This window comes from Thamnophis elegans, chromosome 3 (assembly GCF_009769535.1).
Source record: "Thamnophis elegans isolate rThaEle1 chromosome 3, rThaEle1.pri, whole genome shotgun sequence".
In the NCBI taxonomy this organism is placed as follows: Eukaryota; Metazoa; Chordata; class Lepidosauria; order Squamata; family Colubridae; genus Thamnophis; species Thamnophis elegans.
Window position 1 is genome coordinate 148,463,389 of NC_045543.1, and position 22,187 is coordinate 148,485,575.

Here is a 22,187-nt window from a genome sequence, read left to right on the forward strand (position 1 = left end):
TCTGATTCTGCTTTTCCCTGGATTTCTTTAGTTTGTCCATTTCAGCACAATCCATAACCTTTCTTATTATTTCATCTTCGCTTGGAATTAGTTTGTTTTTTCCATTTCTGGGCAAGCTTCTTAAAAGTTTTTAAGTGATGGAGAAACCACAACCTCTGGTGACAAGCTGTTCCACCGGCTAATTGTCCTCCCTTTCAGGAAGCTTCTCCCTAATTCCAGATTGCTTCTCTCCTTGATTAGTTTCCATCCATTGTTTCTTGTCCTGTCTTCAGAGGCTTGGCAGAATAGGTGGGACCCCCTCTTCTTTGGGGCAGCCCCTCAAATATCAAAACACGATATCATGTCACTCCTAGTCCTCATCTTCTGAACTTTCATAGTATGACAGTGTTGGAAGGGACGCTGGAGGTCTTCTGTTTTTTTTTTAAAATCAATTTCATATATACATTCACAATTATATGATCTCATAACTGTTATTAATAATATGTATTTATAACAATTTTTTCCTACTGTTGACAATATACTTGAAGATTGCTTTTTTATCATCCCATAGATCCATCTTATCTTACAACGGTCCTACTTCTTCTTCCCTCCCTCCCTCTTTCCTTCCCTCGTTTCTTCTCTCCTACTCCCCTTCCTTCCTTCCCTCCCTCCTTCCCCTTCCCTACGCTGGAGGTCTTCTAGTCCAGCCCACTACTCAAGCAGGAGACCCTTTACCATTTCAAGCAAATGGTTCTCCAATTTCTTCTTGAAAACTTCCATTGATGGAGCACCCACAACCTCCGGTGGCAAGCTGTTCCACCGGCTAATTGTTCTCATTGTCAGGATATTCCTCCTAACTTCCAGGTTGCCTCTCTCCTTGATGAGTTTCCATCCGTTCTCCTGCCTCCTGGTGCTTTGGAGAATACTCTCCCTCTTCTTTGCAGAGTATAAAATAGAGAAGAAAGGAGGGAACGTAAGAGAAGAGAAAGGAGGGAAGGAAGGAAGAAAGGAGGGAGGGAAGGTATGAGAGAAGGAGGGGGGGATGGAGAGAGGAAAGGGAAGGGGAAGGAAAGGAGGAAAGGAAAAGAAAGGAGGGAAGGAAGGAGGGAAGGAGAGAAGGAGGGAAGGAAGGAAGGGGAGTGGGAAAGAAGAAACAAGGGAAGGAAAGAGGGAGGGAGGGAAGAAGATACCTAACCTTTGATGTCTATAATGATTTTGATATCACGGGAATGTCTTGAAACGTAGTCAAATGTAAAGCAGAACAGTGGATGTTGTATTGTCTTTTACCAGCTATTGGTTGTTGTATTTTTCTTTTACTAATAAAAATAATAATAAAAAAAAAAAGAGAGAGGGAGAAGATAAGAGGGGGTTAAAACCACGCCGGGCTTTAATGTGGACGGAGAAAAGGCTCATGCATATTTTTTTTTCCTCACAATGTTCGAACTCAAGGTCACCCCTTGAAACCGAAGGCAGAGAATTTCCCCGCCAAGAGAAGGAAATACTTTTTTTGCACATGGCACATGGGGGAAACGACGCAGTTTGGCTTCCAGGATTTGTGAGGCAGGCAGCCAGTTAGGATGGTTTGAAAGCAGATTCACGTCGGGTCAGGTTTCCATTGAGGGCTGGGAGCACAGATGGTTGTTGACTGGCAGGATAGCTGTAATTATTATGGGTTGCTGCTGTGAGATGCGCCCGGGTGAGAGAGAGCCGGCTTTCCAATACAGACCTGAACACTTTCCCAAAGGTATCCGCTTGGCCATCGCTGTGGCACCGAATCCTGGACTGGAGAGATCTGCAAGAATCTTTTCAAGGTTTCATCTTAACACAGGTTAGGACAGTGATGGCAAAACTATGGCACGCATGCCAGAGGTGGCACGCAGAGCCCTCTCTCTGGGACATGCACTGTCGCCAGTTGCTTTTCTGGTGTGCAAATATGCACCAGCCAACTGGTCTTCGCGGGCACCAGAGTGCCGGAAAATGGCTCGAAAACAGCGCCAAATATGGACAAAAAACAGGGCATTTGGGGGCTGTTTTCAGGCCATTTTGGGGGGGCTGAAAAGCCTGAAAACGCCCCAAAAAACCAGCCTAAAAATGCCCCCAAAATGCCCAAAGTAGAGCCATGTGCGTGCCTCCCAGCAGGTCTTTGGGTTTCTGGCACTCCGGCGCATGCATGCGCACACATACATACAGACATATTTTTTGACACGTGGTGCCAAAAAGGTTTGTCATCCCTGGGTTAGGAGTTCAGCTGTCCCCAAAGGTGCTTTTCCAAAAGGCCACTGAACTTTTCTTTATTTTAATTTCCTTGAAAACATTTTGCTTCTCATCCAAGAAGCTTCTTCAGTTCAGTGGGATGAGGATTCAAGTCAGCGGGATGAGGATTCAGTTCCATTAGACGAGGATGCCGTTTAGTTCTTGGATTGGGAGCTGCTGAAATGACACCTTGAAGGAAAGACGGTGGAAGAGGAGGAAGGAGGAGCCCACAAGAAGTGCAGGAGAAACAGTCTAGCTAGCAGAAGACATGGGGATTGAAGAAAAGGTGGAGCAGGAGGAAGACTGAACCCAAGAACAGGGGACACAGCCCACAGGAAGCTCAGGAGAAACAGTCTAGCAGAAGAAGGAAAGGTGGTGGAGGAGAAGACCTAGGCCAAGAACAGGGGACACAGCCCACAAGAAGCTCAGGAGAAACAGTCTAGCAGAAGACATGGGGGATGAAGGAAAGGTGGTGGAGAAAGAGGGAGACTTGAGTCCAAGAATAGGGGACACAGCCCACAAGAAGCTCAGGAGAAACAGTCTAGCAGAAGAAGGAAAGGTGGTGGAGGAGAAGATCTAGGCCAAGAACAAGGAACATGGTCCACAAGAAGCTCGGGAGACACAGTCTAGCAGAAGACATGAGGGATGAAGGAAAGGTGGTGGAGGAGAAGACCTAGGCCAAGAACAAGGAACATGTCCCACAAGAAGCTCAGGAGAAACAGTCTAGCAGAAGACATGGGGGATGAAGGAAAGGTGGTGGAGAAATAGGAAGACTGAACCCAAGAACAAGGAACATGGCCCACAAGAAGCTCGGGAGAAACAGTCTAGCAGAAGACATGAGGGATGAAGGAAAGGTGGTGGAGAAAGAGGGAGACTTGAGTCCAAGAACAGGGGACACAGCCCACAAGAAGCTCAGGAGAAACAGTCTAGCAGAAGAAGGAAAGGTGGTGGAGGAGAAGACCTAGGCCAAGAACAAGGAACATGGCCCACAAGAAACTTGGGAGAAACAGTCTAGCAGAAGACATGAGGGATGAAGGAAAAGTGGTGGAGGAGAAGATCTAGGCCAAGAACAAGGAACATGTCCCACAAGAAGCTCAGGAGAAACAGTCTAGCAGAAGACTTGAGGGATGAAGGAAAGGTAGTGGAGAAAGAGGAAGACTTGAGTCTAAGAACAGGGGACACAGCCCACAAGAAGCTCAGGAGAAACAGTCTATCAGAAGAAGGAAAGGTGGTGGAGGAGAAGACCTAGGCCAAGAACAAGGAACGTGTCCCACAAGAAGCTCAGGAGAAACAGTCTAGCAGAAGACATGGGGGATGAAGGAAAGGTGGTGGAGAAAGAGGAAGACTTGAGTCTAAGAACAGGGGACACAGCCCACAAGAAGCTCAGGAGAAACAGTCTATCAGAAGAAGGAAAGGTGGTGGAGGAGAAGACCTAGGCCAAGAACAATGAACGTGTCCCACAAGAAGCTCAGGAGAAACAGTCTAGCAGAAGACATGAGGGATGAAGGAAAGGTGATGGATCAAGAGGAAGACGTGAGTCCAATAAAGTTGGATGGAGATCCTTAGATAAAAAGGAGCAAATGGACACGGAGGAAATCCTAGCTAGCGAACAGGCTGTTCATGAGGGCCGGAGGCTTGGTATAGAACTAGGAGCTGGAAGTGAGAAGAAACACCATCACTTGAGAAGGAGCAATGCAGAAGTGGGATTCAGCCGGTTCGGATCGCTTCTTCTGAACCAGGAGCGGGAACCGTGGGTGGGTGCCTGGCTCTATTTCGTCCTATTCATGGACGTTTTTTGAGCACACCGCATGCGCCGAAGGCTGGGTGCATGTGTGGACACATTTGCGAATTGGTAGGGAAGGCAAATGAAAGCCACCCCTGGAGCAATGAGAAAAAACACAGTTGTGGTGAGATTTGGGTTCTGCTCACGCAGGTCTTTCCAGCAAGAAAGCTTGGGAGATGCAGGCCAGAAAGCCTTGGGAGTTTGAGGCCTTCCAGATGCCATTGAGGGTTGGCTCTCTGCCCCTCATCGGAGCATTGTGACCCAGCAGGCACATGGCATGAACACGGCGGCCGGACAGACTTCGTAAAAAACTACAAGGTTGGCAGGAAGCACTTCGTTGTTTTCGCTTTGGCTGATGTTGCAGCTGGCTAGATTTGAGCCAGCTAGAAATAGTGGCTGCATTGCAAGCATCGTCTGAGCCCCCCCCCTGCCTCTCAAATATGGCAGCGGTGCATCTTTCCCCCCCCCCCCAGGTTAACAGCAGAAGATGGGCTTCTCCTTCAGTCCCACCCGAGGCTCCATGGCCAAGAGCAGGTGTCTTCTACTTTCCTTCATCCCCTCTGTCTTCTACATTTCTCTTGACTTCTTTGTGGGCAATGTTCCTTGTTCTTGGACTCAAGTCTTCCTCCTGCTCACCACCCTTCCTTCATCCCCCATGTCTTCTGCTAGACTGTTTCTCCTGAGCTTCTTGTGGGCCATGTCCTTGTTCTTGGCCTCGGTCTCCTCCTCCACCACCTTTCCTCCTTCTGCTAGACTGTTTCTCCTGAGCTTCTTGTGGGCCATGTCCTTGTTCTTGGCCTCGGTCTCCTCCTCCACCACCTTTCCTTCTTCTGCTAGACTGTTTCTCCTGAGCTTCTTGTGGGCCATGTTCCTTGTTCGGGCTCAGTCTTCCTATTTCTCCACCACCTTTCCTTCATCCCCCATGTCTTCTGCTAGACTGTTTCTCCTGAGCTTCTTGTGGGCCATGTCCTTGTTCTTGGCCTCGGTCTCCTCCTCCACCACCTTTCCTCCTTCTGCTAGACTGTTTCTCCTGAGCTTCTTGTGGGCCATGTCCTTGTTCTTGGCCTCGGTCTCCTCCTCCACCACCTTTCCTTCTTCTGCTAGACTGTTTCTCCTGAGCTTCTTGTGGGCCATGTTCCTTGTTCGGGCTCAGTCTTCCTATTTCTCCACCACCTTTCCTTCATCCCCCATGTCTTCTGCTAGACTGTTTCTCCTGAGCTTCTTGTGGGCCATGTCCTTGTTCTTGGCCTCGGTCTCCTCCTCCACCACCTTTCCTCCTTCTGCTAGACTGTTTCTCCTGAGCTTCTTGTGGGCCATGTCCTTGTTCTTGGCCTCGGTCTCCTCCTCCACCACCTTTCCTTCTTCTGCTAGACTGTTTCTCCTGAGCTTCTTGTGGGCCATGTTCCTTGTTCGGGCTCAGTCTTCCTATTTCTCCACCACCTTTCCTTCATCCCCCATGTCTTCTGCTAGACTGTTTCTCCTGAGCTTCTTGTGGGCCAAGATCCTTGTTCTTGGCCTAGGTCTCCTCCACCACCACTTTTCCTTCAGGGTATCATTTCAGCAGCTTCTAAGAACTTAACTGAAGAAGCTTCTCGGATGAGAAGTGAAACGTTTTCAAAGAAAAACGTTCCGAGTTTTCTTCACTGTATGCTTGACCGGGCCATCTTCAAACCTAGCCCCTTTAAGACTTGTGGCTCCCAGAATTCCTCAGCCACCATGAGAGATCCCCAGCCATCCAGGACTGAGTCTGCCAAGATGGACAGGACCGCCACCCCCCACTTCCCAGGGAGCCCCCACCCACTTCTGCGTTGATTTACTCCAAGCCATGAAAATCTGACAGGCCTCCCCGCTGTGCATGGATTGAAGCCCACCCCGTTGGGTCTCCCTTCCTTTGGAAGACTGGGGGGGCTTTGGCTCAGGTCCAGGCGGGGGAGTGGGTGGGGTTGGGCAGGTGGGTCGTCCATCAAAGCAGCTGCGCCCCCGCCCCCTTTTCAACTTCACCCATTTCAGAGGCGCTGGGGGCAGTTTGCCTCTTGCAAAGAGCCCCCTCCCTCGCCACGCGCTGCAGGCCAACTGGCAAGCGGCTTTTAAGGCCGCCGCCGAGCTGAGCCTGGAGGGAGAAAAGCGTCAGGACATGCAGGCTCTCCGGTTGCCAAGGGAGGAACGGGCTCTCGGCTGCCTCACGCCTCGCTCGCTCGCGGATGAAAAGAAATCCCTGCCAGGCGACTCCAGCAGCAGGGCCGCTCTGGGGGATCTCGGCTGGGTCCCTTCGAAGGGGCCACGAGGGTCCGGGGCCTTGGACTCCTCGGGGTTGAACTGAATGAACCAGGGGTGGGTTTCTCGCCCCGTTCCAACCGGTTCAGTTGGAACGGGGCCGGCGGCGTCCTCGTGCACGCGCGCAGCGCACGCATGCATACTAGCGTCTGTGCGATGCTCCAGCTGCTCCTGGAGGATCACGCAGGCGCTGTATGCGTCCTGCGCATGCGTGGAAGCGCAGAACTCGTCAAAACCGGGTAAGGAACGCGGGCGGGCGGGTGGGCCCTTCGCCGTTCTCGGAAGTAAGTTACTTCCGGGTTCGCCAACCAACCGGTTCACGGGGAACGCTGTGAACCGGTTGAAACCCACCCCTGGAATGAATGCTCGAATCCACATATTTCTTCTTTCCAAGGTGTTTTCAAAATGAACAGTGAGAGATAGGGAGGGAGGGAGGGAGGGAGGGATATAGATATGATAGGTAAGATGGATGGATGGATGGATGGACATGAATGGAGAGAGACGTAGAGATGGATGGATATTATATATATATGTATGTATGTATGTATGTATGTATGTATGTATGTATAGAGAGATAGAGAGATAGAGAGATAGAGAGAGATATAGTAGGTAGGTAGGTAGGTAGGTAGGTAGGTAGGTAGGTAGATGCATGGATGGATAGACAGATATGAATGGAGAGAGAGAGAGAGAGATAGTTGGATCGATGGATGTGATAGACATATGAATGGAGAGAGAGGATAGATAGATAGATAGATAGATAGATAGATAGATAGATAGATAGATAGATAGATAGATAGATAGATGTGGATGGATGGATGGATGGATGGATGTGATAGACATATATGAATGGAGAGAGAGGATAGATAGATAGTTGGATAGATAGATAGATAGATAGATAGATAGATAGATAGATAGATAGATAGATAGATAGATAGATATGGATGGATGGATGGATGGATGGATGGATAGATAGATAGATAGATAGGTATGGATGGATGGATGGATGGATGGATGGATGGATGGATGTGATAGACATATATGAATGGAGAAAGAGGATTAGATAGATAGATAGATAGATAGATAGATAGATAGATAGATAGGGATGGATGGATGGATGGATGGATGTGATAGACATATGAATGGAGAGAGAGGATAGATAGATGGATGGATGTGATAGATATAGATATGATAGATAGGTAGGTGGATGGTTGGATAGACAGACAGATATAGAGAGAGATGGAGATGGAGGTGGATGGATGTATATAGCACAAAACTCACAATCGATACAAAAGCTAAAAGTGGCACAAAGAGCCATGGAAAGCTACATGCTCACTATCACAGGTCAAGACAGAAAAACCTGCACATGGGTTAAACGAAATGCCCTCAAGAGAGTACAAGAATTTAGGACCACAATTGAGCCCAAAGTTTCTGCTGCTAAGTGAGACATTTTGTTAAGCGAGCTTTGTCCAGTTTTATGACCTGGCTTCCCACGGCTGTTAAATGAACCGCTCCCATTGTTAAATCAGTGACACGGTTGTTAAGTGAATCCCGCTTCTCCCTTGATTTTGCTTGTCAGAAGGTCGCAAAAGGGGGGAATCACGTTACCCCAGGAGACGGCAACCGTCATAAATGCGAGTCGGTTGCCAAGCGTCTGAATTTTGATCACGTGACCATGGGAGCTCTGCAACGGTTGTAAATGTGAAACACCATCATAAGTCACTTTTTTCAGTGCCGTTTAACTTGGAAAGGTCACTAAGTGAGGTGTTGTAAGCCGAGGACTACCTCTATCTCAGCCTTCCTTCTGGCCAGCATAATTTTCAGGTCTTCTATGGAAGGCAGTTGTTCTTTCTTCCGTCCTAACTATCCACTGAAGTCAGCCATGCCCCCATCAGAGTCTGAATCTGCGGAGGAGGACCAGCCCGAGTTGGGGGTCAGCCCCTCCGGATTGGGATGGCTTGTTAGCAGGGGGGAACGTGGGGTGGCACGACCGAGAGAGGGTAGGCAGTGGAGAGAAGGAGGCGAGGAGCAAGAAGGAGGAGTTACTCGGGCGAGGAGCAAGAACCACCCCCTCCTGATCCAAGAGCACCGAGAGTGGAGAGAAGGCGAGAACAGCATAGGCTGACCCAACTCCTTGGGAAGAGAGTGCTCAGCCCCCTTCACAAGGCACCCCTGCGGATTGAGATTCAAGGAGACGCTGGGGAGAGGGGCGTTTCGAATTTGAATGGAATTTGTGTGGTTTTGTGTGCTGTTGTATCAGATGTCTAGCGTGCTTGCCTCTTCCTTGCTTCGGGCTTGTTCCTGGGACTGGTCCCTTTGCTCCGGGACTTGCCAAGAATGCAGGAGCGTTTTTTTGGGGGGGAAATTGGGAGCTTTAAAAGGGAGTTTGGACTCTCCGCTGGCTGTGTGACCGTCATGCCTTGTCCCGGGTTATCACAGGAGTCTGTATCTGATCCCAATTCCGGCTGGAATATTTATTGCTGATTTACGACGGGAAAAGGTTTCTTTTTTTCCCTATCGTTTCTTTCCCCTGATGAGCCAATTTAGGCCTTCGGTTTGTTTCAAGAACGGTGGTCCCAGCTTTGCAAAAAATAATGTAAAATAAAATATCAACAGAAGGTTATCTCAGGTGACCAGGAGGACCTCATCCAGTTTCATCCAGGGTTAATGCTGGTCTGTCAGTTTCTTTCCCTAGCGCCGCTCCAGTTGTCATGACTGCAAGCCACAGGTGCTTCGTGAGTTTGTCTCCACTGTTTTTGAAGCTGCACCGAGTTGCGTTGCGTTGCTCGGTAGTTTAACAATCCGCCACTGTGTTCAGTTGGCAGCCCAGAGCAAGGAAAGATCTAGCAGAAGTTCCCCCTCGCACACATGTGCTAGCCGTTCCCGACTCTAGGGGGCGGTGCTCACCTCCGGTTCAAAGCCGAAGAGCCAGCGCTGTCCGAAGACGTCTCCGTGGTCATGTGGCCGGCATGACTCAATGCCGAAGGCGCATGGGACGCTGTTCCCTTCCCACCAAAGGTGGTTCCTATTTTTCTACTTGCATTTTTTACCTGCTTTCGAACTGCTAGGTTGGCAGAAGCTGGGACAAGTCACGGGAGCTCCCTCCGTGACGCGGCGCTAGGGATTCGAACCGCCGAACTGCCGACTTTTCTGATCGACAAGCTCAGCGTCTTAGCCACTGAGCCACCGTGTCCCGCAGAATGTAGTTCTTGCGTGGCTTAGCGTGTCGTTCAGAGCGTTGGCTTCGCTCAAACCCCAGTTTAAGCATCTTGCGTTTTAACACTTACCGCGTGGAGGGATTCTTGTCCTCAATTTATACAGGTTGTCCTCGACTTACAACAGTTCATTTAGTGACCATTCGAAGTTATGAAGGCACTGGAAAAAAAGTGGCACGACCGTTTTTCATTCTTACATTTATGACCCTTGCTGTGTCCCAGCGTCAGGTGATCCCCTTTTTGTGACCTTCGGACAAGCCAAGTCTATGGCGGAGCCGGATTCACTTAACAACCGTGTTCCTAATTTAACAACCGCATGGATTTGCTTCACAAATGTGGCGAGGAAAGTCGTGAAATGGGACAAAAGTTACTGAACGGACGTCTCACTTCGCAACATCAGTTCTGGGCTCAATTGGCGTCATAAGCCGAGGACTACTTGTAGGGGTCCTTGACTTACGGTGATTTGCTTGGTGACACGTATTGATGACGGTCGCAGTGCCCCCGCGGTCACGCGATCCACTTTTGCGACATTCTGACAAGCAAAGTCGATGGGGAAGCCGGATTGGCTTAAGAAACCGTGTCACTAATTTACCAACCGCGCTGATTCACTTAACACAGTGTTTCTCAACCTTGGTGACTTTAAGTCCTGTGGACTTCAATTCCCAGAATTCCCCAGCCAGCTGTGCTGGCTGGGGGATTCTGGGAGTTGAAGTCCACAGGACTTAAAGTCGCCAAGGTTGAGAAACACTGACTTAACAACGATGGCAAATTGGGAAAACTCAACAGTGGTCTTGCTTAGCAATGGAGATTTTGGCCGTAAGTTGAGGACCATGATGGCGAACCTGTGGCACCCATGCCACAGTTGGCCCACTGGGTCCTCTCTGTGGGCCCGCGAACTGTCAGCTGCACCACAGATGTGAGCGCGTCTCCTGATTTTTGGGTCTCTGCCGAGCATGCTCAGGGGATGGGCCAAAGTCCATGGAGAAAGGTCGTAAAATGAGTCAAAACTCACTTAACGATTATCTTGTCTTAGCAACGGGCTCCATTTTGGTCGTAAGTTGAGGACTGCTTGTAGTTCTCTCTACAGGTAATCCTTGACTTAGAACAGCCCATTTAGCGACCATTTTCCATGCTTAACGACGATTGTAACACCACCACCACCCCCGTGGTCACAGGAGCAAAACTCAGACACTTAGCAACTGGCTCATGTTTATGACGGGGTCACGTGATCCGCTGTTGCGACTTTCCCACAAGCAAAGGCAACGGGGGAGCCCGATTCGCTTAACGACCGTGTGACTGACTTTAGAGCTTCCTTGATTCGCTTAAAAAACGTTCCAAGAAAAGTCGTAAAACGGGGCAAAACTCACTTAGCAAATTTCTCACTTAACGAGGGTGAGCTCAATTGTGGCTGTAAATTGAGGATTATCTGTATTCTATTTTATTTTACGTATATTATAATAGTATATCATTTTATCTATTATATTAATGATGTTATATTTTATTATTTTGTACTTCCGTGGTGATCCTCTCGGTAGATTTGGCGCCACACTCCGAAGAAGAGTGGATCGCTTGGAAAAAGATCCGTTAGGCAGGATTTAGCGGGACGGCTGGATTCCGAGCCGCGAGTCAACCCAGCGGATTGATTCTCTGGTTGCTCTTCCAGAAACCGTCCAAATAGGGCTGGCGGGAGGGCTTGTTCTGGAAAGAAGGGGCTAACTGGGCGGTTCGTGCATTGTCTTTGCGCTCCTAGCCAACTAACGCAACTAGCAAATTTGGCAGCGGCTCTTGCTTTCCCAACACATTCCTCCCCCAGTGCTCCCATCGCCTCCAGGCTCTGGTGAGCATGAGGCTGCCAACTCTTCCCTCCCATCCCTGGAGCCCCAGGAGAAGGGAGAGGCCCTCCCTGGTCTTCCTTCAAACTTTGGAGCAGGGATGTCCAAGCGTGGTCCCTTTAAGAGGTGTGGACCTCAACTCCCAGAATTCCCCAGCCACCTCCCTCCCTCCCTTCTTTCCTCTTTCTCATCTTCCTTTCATTCATTCTTCCTTTTTTCTTCCCTCCTTTCTTCCACCCTCCCTCTTTTCTTCTTCCTTTCTTCCTTTCTTCTTCCTTTCTTTTTTCTTTCCCCTTCCTCCTTTTCCTCTTTCTCACCTTCCATTCTTTCTTTTCTTTCTTTTTTCTTTCCCCTCTTTCTTTTCATCTTTCTTATCTTCCTTTCTTCTTTCTTTCTTTTTTTCTCCCTCTCCCTCCTTTCCTTTTACTCATCTTTCTTCCTTTCTTTCTTTCTTTCTTTCTTCCTTCCTTTCTTTTTTCTTTCCTCCTCCCTCCTTTCCTCTTTCTCATCTTCCTTTCTTCCTAGCTTCTTCCTTTCTTTTTTCTTCCCCCTTCCTCCTTTTCCTCTTTCTCACCTTCCATTCTTTCTTCTTTCTTTCTTTTCTTTGTTCTTCCCTCTCTTTTCATCTTTCTTATCTTCCTTTCTTTTTTCTTTCTTTTTTCTCCCTCTCCCTCCTTTCCTCTTTCTCATCTTCCTTCCTTCCTTTCTTTTTTCTTTCTTTCTTTCTTTCTTTCTTTTTTCCCCACCCTCCCTCCTTTCCTCTTTCTCATCTTCCTTTCATTCATTCTTCCTTTCTTTTTCTCCCACCCTCCTTTCCTCTTTCTCATCTTCCTTTCTTCTTTTTTCTTTTTCTTCCCCCTTCCTCCTTTTTCTCTTTCTCACCTTCCATTCTTTCTTCTTTCTTTCTTCCTTTTTTCTTCCCCCTCTTTCTTTTCATCTTTCTTATCTTCCTTCCTTCCTTCTTTCTTTCTTTCTTTTTTCTCCCTCTCCTTTTCTCTTTCTATATCTTTCTTTCTCCCCCCTCCCTCCCTTCTTTCCTCCTTCCTTCCTTCCTTTTTTCCTTCTTTCCTTCTTCAGTTTTTCCTCAAAGATTTGTATGGCTGTCCATCACGCGATAAAACCCGTAAGTCTAAAAGCATCAGGAAATCCTCAAAACAAGAGGAGCCCCTGCTCTTCTCCTGAGCCACTCCTGGGAGTTGGAGAGCCGCCTGTAGAGGGAGCCCTTGTGTTAACGGGAGGGTCTCATAAACGTCGCGGTTCCACTGTCGATCTCCCTTGTAGCGGGAACCCGCTTTCTTTCGGGTGCAGCTGTTTGACGGCTGTTGCAAAGCCAGCGGTGGCTGTCCTGAAGACTTTTAAGACTGGGTGCCTCCCATGTGCTGATGATGCTCCGTTTTCCATGGCGCTGGAAGGAAGGGGAAGAAATGGATGCTGAATAGTCAGCCTACGAGCTTCTGTATTTGTCTTGTGGGTTTTGGAGTCTTCATCCAGGGCAGGGATGGCTCACCTTTTTGCCGCCGCGTGCCAACACCCATAATGCAATGCATGCGCCACACACCCCACATGTGAACATGCCTGCCCCTCCCTGTGCATGAAAGGGCAGCCCCCAGGAGAATTCTACAGGCCTCCCAAACCCTCTGCAGGGCCATTTTTGCAAAAAAAACAAACAGGATGCACGGGGCAGAGTTTCGGGAGGCCAAAAATGCTGCATTCAGTGAACAAGATGCACCCAGATTTCCCCCCCCCTCTTTTTTTGGGGGGGTGGGGAAGGTGCATCTTGTACTCTGAAAAATACGGTACATTGTGGGGGAAAATAGCCTGTGTTGAGTCAGAAGCACGAAAAAGCAAAGGCAGTTACCCACCTGTTGAGTTGCAGAGTTTACGAAATGGAGACCTGGGGGGTGGGTGGGGCTCTCTGAGCTTGGTTCCTTTCTTGCAGACGTTTCAATACCCAACTAGGTAACGTCATCAGTGCTGGAAGGGAGAAGGGTTGGAGGAAAGGAGGAGGACAACTGCAGGGTCCTTTGTGCTCCCTGAACATGGCTGTTTACTTGCAGACGTTTTCATGACCCAACTAGGTAACGCCATCAGTGCTGGAAGGGAGGGGGAGGTTTGCTCTCTGTTTATACACAGTACTAGTGGCTTGCCCTGTAGTATTGTAGGAGTGTTGTTTTCTTCTTGGTGGTTCCCAGATTAGGCTGTCGTTTGTTGTTTAACGTTAGCTTGTTTTGTCTTCCTCAGTAGTTCCTTGATTGGGGTATCGTTTACTTCTTGATGTTGGTGTGGTGTTAATCTTGATAATGTTACCTAGTTGGGTCGTGAAATGTCTGGAAGTAAACAGCCAAGTGTTCAGGGAGCACCAAGGACCCTGCAGTTCAACCCGGACTTACATATCCTCTCTTCTAACCAAACCACTTGCATGTAAACAGAGAGCAAACCCCTCTCCCCTCTAGCACTGACAATGCTACCTAGTTGGGTCATGAAACGTCTCCAAGCAAACCACCAAGTACAGAGAGCTGCAAGGACCCCCCGGTTGTCCTCTTCCTCTTCCACAAACCCCACTCATTTCTACCAGGCTGATCATGTGGCCTAGTTGATTTATTTTATTGATTACATAAATATATCAATTTTACTCAGATGAAATGTCTGCAAAAAATAACTAAGGCTGGAGGGGAGCACAATATATACAGAGAGCAACACATACACCCCACTCCCTTCTATACAGTCGTCGTCCTCCTCCTCCTCCTCCTCCTCCTCCTCCTCCTCCTCCTCCTCCTCCTCCCCCCTTAGGATGAAGTTCCCTAGTTGGGTCTTGAAATGTCTGTAAGAAAACAACTAAACTCAGAGAGCATCAAGGACCCTACTTAGAGTTCTCCTCATCTCTGAAAAATCCCCACTCTCTTCTAGCACTGATGATGTTCCCTAGTTGGGTCATGAAACGTCTGCAAGAAAACCACCAAGCTCAGAGAGCACCAAGGACCCCACAGTCCGGGATTGGGCGGCCTATAAATTTAATAAATAGAATAGAAAATAGAATAGTCCTCCTCCTGTTCTTCCCCACACACCCCACTCCCTTTTACACTGATGAGGTTACCTAATTAGGTCATGAAACGTCTGCAAGAAAACCACCAAGCTCAGAGAGCACCAAGGACCCCACAGTGCTCCTCCTCCTCCTCCTCCTCCTCTTCCTCCCCCCCCCCCTTAGGATGAAGTTCCCTAGTTGGGTCTTGAAATGCCTGTAAGAAAACAACTAAACTCAGAGAGCATCAAGGACCCTACTTAGAGTTCTCCTCATCTCTGAAAAATCCCCACTCCCTTTGACACTGATGAGGTTACCTAGTTAGGTCATGAAACGTCTGCAAGAAAACCACCAAGCTCAGAGAGCACCAAGGACCCCACAGTCCTCCTCCTGCTCCGGCAAGAGCCAAGGTGGCGCAGTGGTTAAATGCAGCACTGCAGGCTACTGCTAGATCAGCAGGTCAGCGGTTCAAATCTCACTGGCTCAGGGTTGACTCAGCCTTCCATCCTTCCGAGGTGGGTAAAATGAGGACCCAGATTGTTGGGGGCAATATGCTGACTCTCTGTAAACCGCTTAGAGAGGCCTGAAAGGCCTATGAAGCGGTATATAAGTCTACTGCTATTGCTATTGCTATTGCTCCTCCCCACACACCCCACTCCCTTTTACACTGATGAGGTTACCTAGTTAGGTCATGAAACGTCTGCCAAGAAAACAATCAAGCTCAGGAGGATCAATGACCCCACAGTCCTCCCCCTCCCCCTCCTCCTCCTCCCTCCTAGCATTGATGAAGTTCCCTAGTTGGATCCTGAAACTGCCATAAAACCACCAAGCTCTGAGAGCACCAAGGACCCCACAGTTCACTCCTGAACTCTAAATCTCTTCTGTTTGTACTTAATAAATGCTTAATGTGGTTCCCTCTTTCTCTCTTTCAGGCTCATATTAAATTTCCAATAGATTATCCGTATTCACCACCTACCTTCAGATTTCTGACCAAAATGTGGCACCCGAACATTTACGAGGTAGGTTGACTTCAGCGCATGGAGTGTGTGTGTGTGTGTCATTAGGAGACAAAAAAATAAGAACCTTTGCAGCATCCAACTTTCCTTGCAAAGCCGGAATTCCTGTCCCTTTTTAAGCCTTTGTGACTCCCAGCCCTTGGCTCCCCTCCTTCCACCGCCCTAAAAATGGGATGCGGGGCGACCCAGTAAGACGGAGGCTCCTTGGGAAGTGTTCTGACCCAGCTCCCCAAATATGTCAAACCCTCCACAGTTGAAGCAATGATTCCTTTATTAGGAGCGCCGGCAGCCACGGCAAAGAGTTTCTTTCTCACCGCAGGCTAACAGGTCTGTCCAGCAGGGGAGATGAATAAGTTGTCTGGCTCATTTATTCCTCTCCATCCTCTGCCTTTGATCCCCAGAGCTCGAGTGGGGCTTTGCTAGCAGCGGTGGCTCTTCCGTCCCAAGGACCGGCCCATAGATTTCCACTGCTCTCCTCTCCTCTGCCCCATCTATTCATCTCTGCCCCCTGCCTTTTATCCCCAGAGCTCAGGTGGGGCTTCGCTAGCAGCGGTGGCTCTTCCTTCCCAAGGACCGGCCCATAGATGTCCATTGCTCTCCTCTCCTCAGCCTTCTGTGCATCCATGCATCAGGCACTGGGCCCAGCTGTTCCTCCTCTTCCTCATCAGCCATCTCCAGACCTGGAGGCTGTTGACTCTCCATCTGAGGGCTGACAAGATGGCCCAGGCTCTCTCTGTCTCTCTCTTTCCGCCACCTCCATTCCCCCCTCGGAGCTCCCAGGTTGGATTGGATTGGATTTGGATTTATTATATTTCTATGCTGCCCTTTTCCCCGAAGGGGACTCAGGACGGCTCACAATTCAGTCAGGGAAGGAGGTACAGACAGAGGATAAAAAGACGAACATAACAATACACAATTTAAAAACACACAACAACCATACCATTCGAGGAGGGGGGCAAAAGCTCTTTAGCCCCAGGCCTGTCGGAACAGCCAGGTTTTAAGGGCTTTGCGGAAGGCCTGGAGGGTGGTGAGGGTTCGAATCTCCACGGGGAGCTCGTTCCACAGGGTCGGAGCAGGTTGCCTTGATGCTGACCCTGATTCCCACGGGTCGTCGTCGTCCTCCTCCTCCTCCTCCCCCCCCCCCTGATTCGGCTACAGGAGGGGCCGGTGGCCGACAGGTGCTCCAGAAATTTGGAAAGGAGAAATCCAGAAAATATCCCTGTGCAGTCCAAGGAATCTCATCCGTAAGAGAAAACTCTTTAGAGCAGGGGTAGGGAGCTCTGTCCCCGGAAGAACAGGTAATCCTCCACTTATGACCACGATAACCCCCCCCCCCCCCAAACTTCCCTGTTGCTAAGCGTGAGACATTTATTTGGTGAATTTTGGCCCGTCTTGCAACCTGTCCTGCCACAGTCGTTAAGCGAATCACTGCGGTTGTTAACTTAGTGGCACAGTCAGTAAGCGAGTCTGGCCTCCCTGTTTACTTTGCTCGTCTGAAAGTTGCAAAAGGGGAATCACATGACACACACAGAGCACAGGACAGAGCAACGGTCATAAGTACGAGTCAGTCCAAATTTTGATCGTGTAACCGCCATGACGGCTGCGATGGTCGTAAGTGTTAAAAAACAGTCACAAGCCCCTCCCCCCCACATCAATCTTGTATTTTTTTAATATTCTTTATACCTATCAGTGGGTGAATGGTGTGGTAACTGGGTAACATCCATTTCAGAACACACAGACCAGTGTTTCTCAACCTTGGTGACTTTAAGTCCTGTGGACTTCAACTCCCAGAATCCCCCAACCAGCTGTGCAAGAAAGCTGGCTGGGGGATTCTGGGAGTTGAAGTCCACAGGACTTAAAGTCACCAAGGTTGAGAAACACTGACACAGACCCAGTCTTCCTATTCCTAACTCTTACATTTCATTTCCATTGTTTCATGTTGTTTATACATGTCTTTTATTATCACCCTTCCTTTCTGTCCTCTTGTATATCTTAACATATTAATTATAATTATTATTTCCCCCCACTGTTTTCTATCCCTCTTTTAACTTTTCCCCCCACTTTCATATCGCTTTGATACTCAAAGACGTGTTTTCCACCTATTTTGTTCTTCATATTTCCTTAGTTAAAGTTCCATCCTTCATTCTTCCATTTTTCAATATCTCCTTATACAGCTTTAGTATCAAATCACAATCATTTATACATTTAGGGTATTTCTATTCATATTCTTTCCAGTTCTTCAATCCATATAATTCTACTATTAAAACGTGTGTGTGTGTGTGTGTGTTTGTGTATTTAGTGTCACAACCCCTGGTATGCCCAAATATGGGAGGAAGCATACTGCTTCCTTTCTCTGTCTATCGGCTCATCGCAAGAGACCATCCAGACAGAAAGCCAATAGTTTTACTGTTGTCTTTGTTACATTTGTGTTGTATTTGTGCTGATAAATAAATAAAGGGAGACTAGTATAGATCTATTTCAAGCTATTTAGCTCTCATCAGCTAGCCATACCCTTACTGGGACTTGAACCTGGGCTGTATTACTTATTAGGCAGTTGTGTTAGCCACTAAGTCCACAAGGTTCTCCTCCTTTATCAGCTGAGCCAGAGAGGAGAACCTTGTGGCTTAGTGGCTAACACAACTGCCTAATAAGTAATACAGCACAGGTTCAAATCCCAGTAAGGGTATGGCTAGCTGATGAGAGCTAAATAGCTTGAAATAGATCTATAATAGTCTTCCTTTATTTATTTATCAGCACAAATACAACATACACACACACACACACACACACACACACACACACAAATGTAACAAAGGCAACAGTAAAAATATTGGATTTTTGTCTGGATGCTCTCTTGTCATGAGCCAATAGACAGAGAATGGAAGCAGTGGACTTCCTCCCATATTTGGGCATACCAGGGGTTGTGACACTGAATACATACATTACCCTGGCTCAGCTGATAAGGAGGAGAACCTTGTGGCTTAGTGGTTAACACATCTGCCTAAGATGTAATACAGCACAGGTTCTAATCCCAGTAAGGGTATGGCTAGCTGATGAGAGCTAAATAGCTTGAAATAGATCTATAATAGTCTTCCTTTATTTATTTATCAGCACAAATACAACATACACACACACACACACACACACACACACACACAAATGTAACAAAGGCAACAGTAAAAATATTGGATTTTTGTCTGGATGCTCTCTTGTCATGAGCCAATAGACAGAGAATGGAAGCAGTGGACTTCCTCCCATATTTGGGCATACCAGGGGTTGTGACACTGAATACATACATTACCCTGGCTCAGCTGATAAGGAGGAGAACCTTGTGGCTTAGTGGTTAACACATCTGCCTAAGATGTAATACAGCACAGGTTCTAATCCCAGTAAGGGTATGGCTAGCTGATGAGAGCTAAATAGCTTGAAATAGATCTAAACTAGTCTCCCTTTGTTTATCAGCACAAATACAACATATGTATGTATGTATGTATGTATGTATGTATGTATGTATGTATGATGTATGTATGTATATATATATACATACATATATATACATATACATACATACATACATACACATACATACATACATATATATATGTATATATATATTTCTAATTGCCCATTGTTAAGTTCTAATCTTCCACAGTTGTTCATATTTTTAGACATATTTAATAGCACAGTCATTCAAAATCTACTTTTCCCATTCTTCATATCCATTTATATTAAAATATTATCCTGATATCTATCACGCTGCTAAAATAATAGTCCAACCTGTATAGTTCTGATATTAATGCATATTATTGAAATATATTCATAAAAATATTCTTTTACTCTATTTTCCCTTATCCTTCATCTCTTACCCACCTCCGAACCTTTAATCTTATTTTCTTTTTAGTTTTCCTAATGTTCCTTTTTTTCAGTGCCTTTCTAACTTTCAACGGTCTCTGAGTGAACCGTCGTAAACCCAGGGCTTTCTCAATTCAGTGAACTGGTGAAGAATGTTTTGGCCGCTGAATTAATTGGCCCCTGCTATATTTTTTACCAAACTGCCTGTCTTGAATTACACCGTTTTAATTATATGTGACATTCTTTACTTCGATATTGAACGGTCAGTGAGCGATCCGTCGCAAGTTCAAGAGTTACCCCTACAGCTTTGGTTATCTTTTGGAATTCACTCTGCAGCTTTAGCACCAGAAGGAGAGGAAGAGGGAAGGAAGGAAGGAGAGAGAAAGAGAGAGAGGAAGAAAGAAAGGAAAAAGAAAGAGAAATAAAGGAAAGGAAGGAGGGAAGAACAGAGAAAGAAAGAAGACAAAAAGAAGAGAGAGAGAGAAAGAAGAGAGAAAAAAGAAAGAAGAGGAAGAAAAGAGAGAAAAGGAAGAGAGAGAAAGAAGAAAGAAAAATGAGAAAGAAAGGAGAAAAGAAAAGAAGAAAGAAAGAAAGAGAAAAGAAAAGAGAAAGAAAGAGAAAAAGAAAGAAAGGAAAAAGAAAGAGAAAAGGAAGAAAGAAAGAAAAAGGAAGGAAGGAAGGAAGGAAGGAAGGAAGGAAGAAAGAAAGCTCATCCCAGGGATTATGTTTTGAGGGTTATCCTTTTAATCCGGCTGCAGGCTGGCAGACTTCAAAGCAAAACTTGGGAATCCTGCCAGCCAGCCAGCCACCCGGGGGCTTCTCCCCGCCCCCCCCAATCATTAGTAGGGAGGGCTCCCTTTCTAATCTTCTGTTGCCAGAGGGGGTGGGAGGGGGTTGCCTTGGACCTGGGCCAGAGGTGTCAAACTGAAGGCCTGGGGGCTGCTTAAATCTGGAAACAGGCACGGAGTGGCCCACGGTGCCTCTGCCAGCGAAAACGGGGCCTGGCAGAGGTTCTGCAGGAGCCTGAGCTCCGTTTTCCCTCGCCTGGCAGAGGGCTGGCAACAGAAGCTGAAAACGAAACACAAAGGAGGAGAAACGTTCCCCCCTTTTGCCTTTGAGCACCCAAGAAGGGAGAGGGAAGGAGAGAGGGAAAGAGGCAGGACAAAGGAGGGAAGATGGGAAGAGAGCGAGGAAGGGAAAAAGAAGGAAAGAGAGGAAGGAAGAAGAAAGGAGAGGAAAGAGGGAAAGGAAGAAGAAGAAAAGGAAAAGATAAGAGGACAGCAGGGAAGGAAAAATGAGGAAAGAGGGAAGGAAAAAGAAGAAAGGGAAAAGAAAGGAAGAGAGCAAGGAAAAAGAAGGAAGGAAAGATATAATGAGAGAGAGGGAGGGTCTGATGGAAGTCCTGCCTTAGCATTTGGCCACCACAGGTGCCCCCCCCCCGAGATGCGTGACGTCGAGCTAGCCACGCCCCCTCCCCCCCCCAGGTCAAACACAACCTTGATACGCGGCCCTCAATGAACTCAAGTTTGACCCCCCTGATCTAGGAGATCCAGCTGGGGCTTCTCGTCAAGAGCTCTGGCTCCCCCTGGTGGAATTATTTGGAGTAAATAAAGTTAATTACTTTGAACTCTGGTGCTGGAGAAGAAGACTCCTGCATTGAGTCCCTTGGGCTGCAAGGCCATCCAACCGGTCAGTCCTGGAGGAGATCAACCCTGACTGCTCTTTAGAAGGCCAGATCCTGAAGAGGAAACTCAAAAGACTTTGATCACCTCATGAGAAGGAGGGACTCACTGGAGAGGAGCCTCATGCTGGGAACGATGGAGGGCAAAAGAAGAAGAAGGGGACGGCATAGAAGGAGGTGGCTGGATGGAGTCACCGAAGCAGCCGGCATGAGCTTAAATGGACTCCGGAGGATGGTAGAGGACAGGAAGGCCTGGAGGAACGTTGTCCATGCGGTGTGATGGGTCGGACATGACTTCACAACTAACAACAACGAAGTCAATTAAATGTGGGGTTATCGGTGCGTTGATAACGCTGAGGCTCAAAAAAGAGAATTAAGTTTATGTATTAGTATTTATTAAACTTGTATGCCACCCTACTCCCAGGGGGACTCAGGGCGGCGAACAAACACATGGGGAAGGGGCAATACAAAAACGAACAAGACAAACAGAATACAGAGACAGATTAAAAATACAACAAACGCAGCCATTCAAGTGGGGCCGGGAACTCAACAGCCCCAGGCCTGCCGGAACAGCCAGGTCTTGACGGCTATGCGGAAAGCCTGAAGGGTGGTGAGGGTCCGAATCTCCACGGGGAGATCGTTCCAGGGGGCCGGAGCAGCCACAGAGAAGGCCCTCCCCCGGGTGGTCAACAGTTGACACTGGCTAGCAGATGGTATCCGGAGGAGGCCTAATCTCTGGGATCTAATCTTTAAAGTTGTGGGATGTAAGTGATGAGAAGCCCACATATAGCTACAAAGATCACAACTTGGAGAAAACTTCCTAACAGTGAGAACCATTAACCCGTGGAGGAGCTTGCCTTCAGAAGTTATGGATGCTTCACCACTGGAGGATTTTAAGAAGAGACTGGACAGCCCCTTGTCTGAATTGGTCTGCTGCTTGAGCAGAGGGTTGGACTAGAAGACCTCCACAGCCCCTTCTAACCCTGTTATTCTGGTAATTAATCAGTGGAATGGCTTGCTTCCAGAAGCTCTCCATCACTGTAGGTTTTCAAGGCGAGATTGAACAATCATTTTATCCCAGAATGGTACAAGGTCTTCTACTTGAGCAGGAGGCTGGACTAGAAGACCTCCAAGGGCCCCTCCAGCTCTATTCCGACTGAGACTGAAAGGCCACATTGAGTCCTGTAAAGTACTGTAAACCCCAGATGTGTTGGGATGTAGAGCCCGCAGCTGTGTGTGTGTGTGTGTGTGTGTGTGTGTGTTTGTGTAGCAATCTGCGTACCTTG

The 22,187-nt window shown here is 47.8% G+C and overlaps 1 protein-coding gene across 1 annotated transcript in view; it reads left to right on the top strand.

Annotated features, from left to right (window-relative positions):
• UBE2R2 (ubiquitin conjugating enzyme E2 R2) overlaps window positions 1–22,187 on the top strand; it is a 73,154-nt gene that overhangs the window by 44,516 nt on the left and 6,451 nt on the right. Inside the window, exon 2 of the mRNA XM_032213415.1 lies at window positions 15,285–15,371. Within this exon, the coding sequence (XP_032069306.1) occupies window positions 15,285–15,371 (87 nt within the window). The remainder of the gene's footprint in view (window positions 1–15,284; window positions 15,372–22,187) is intronic.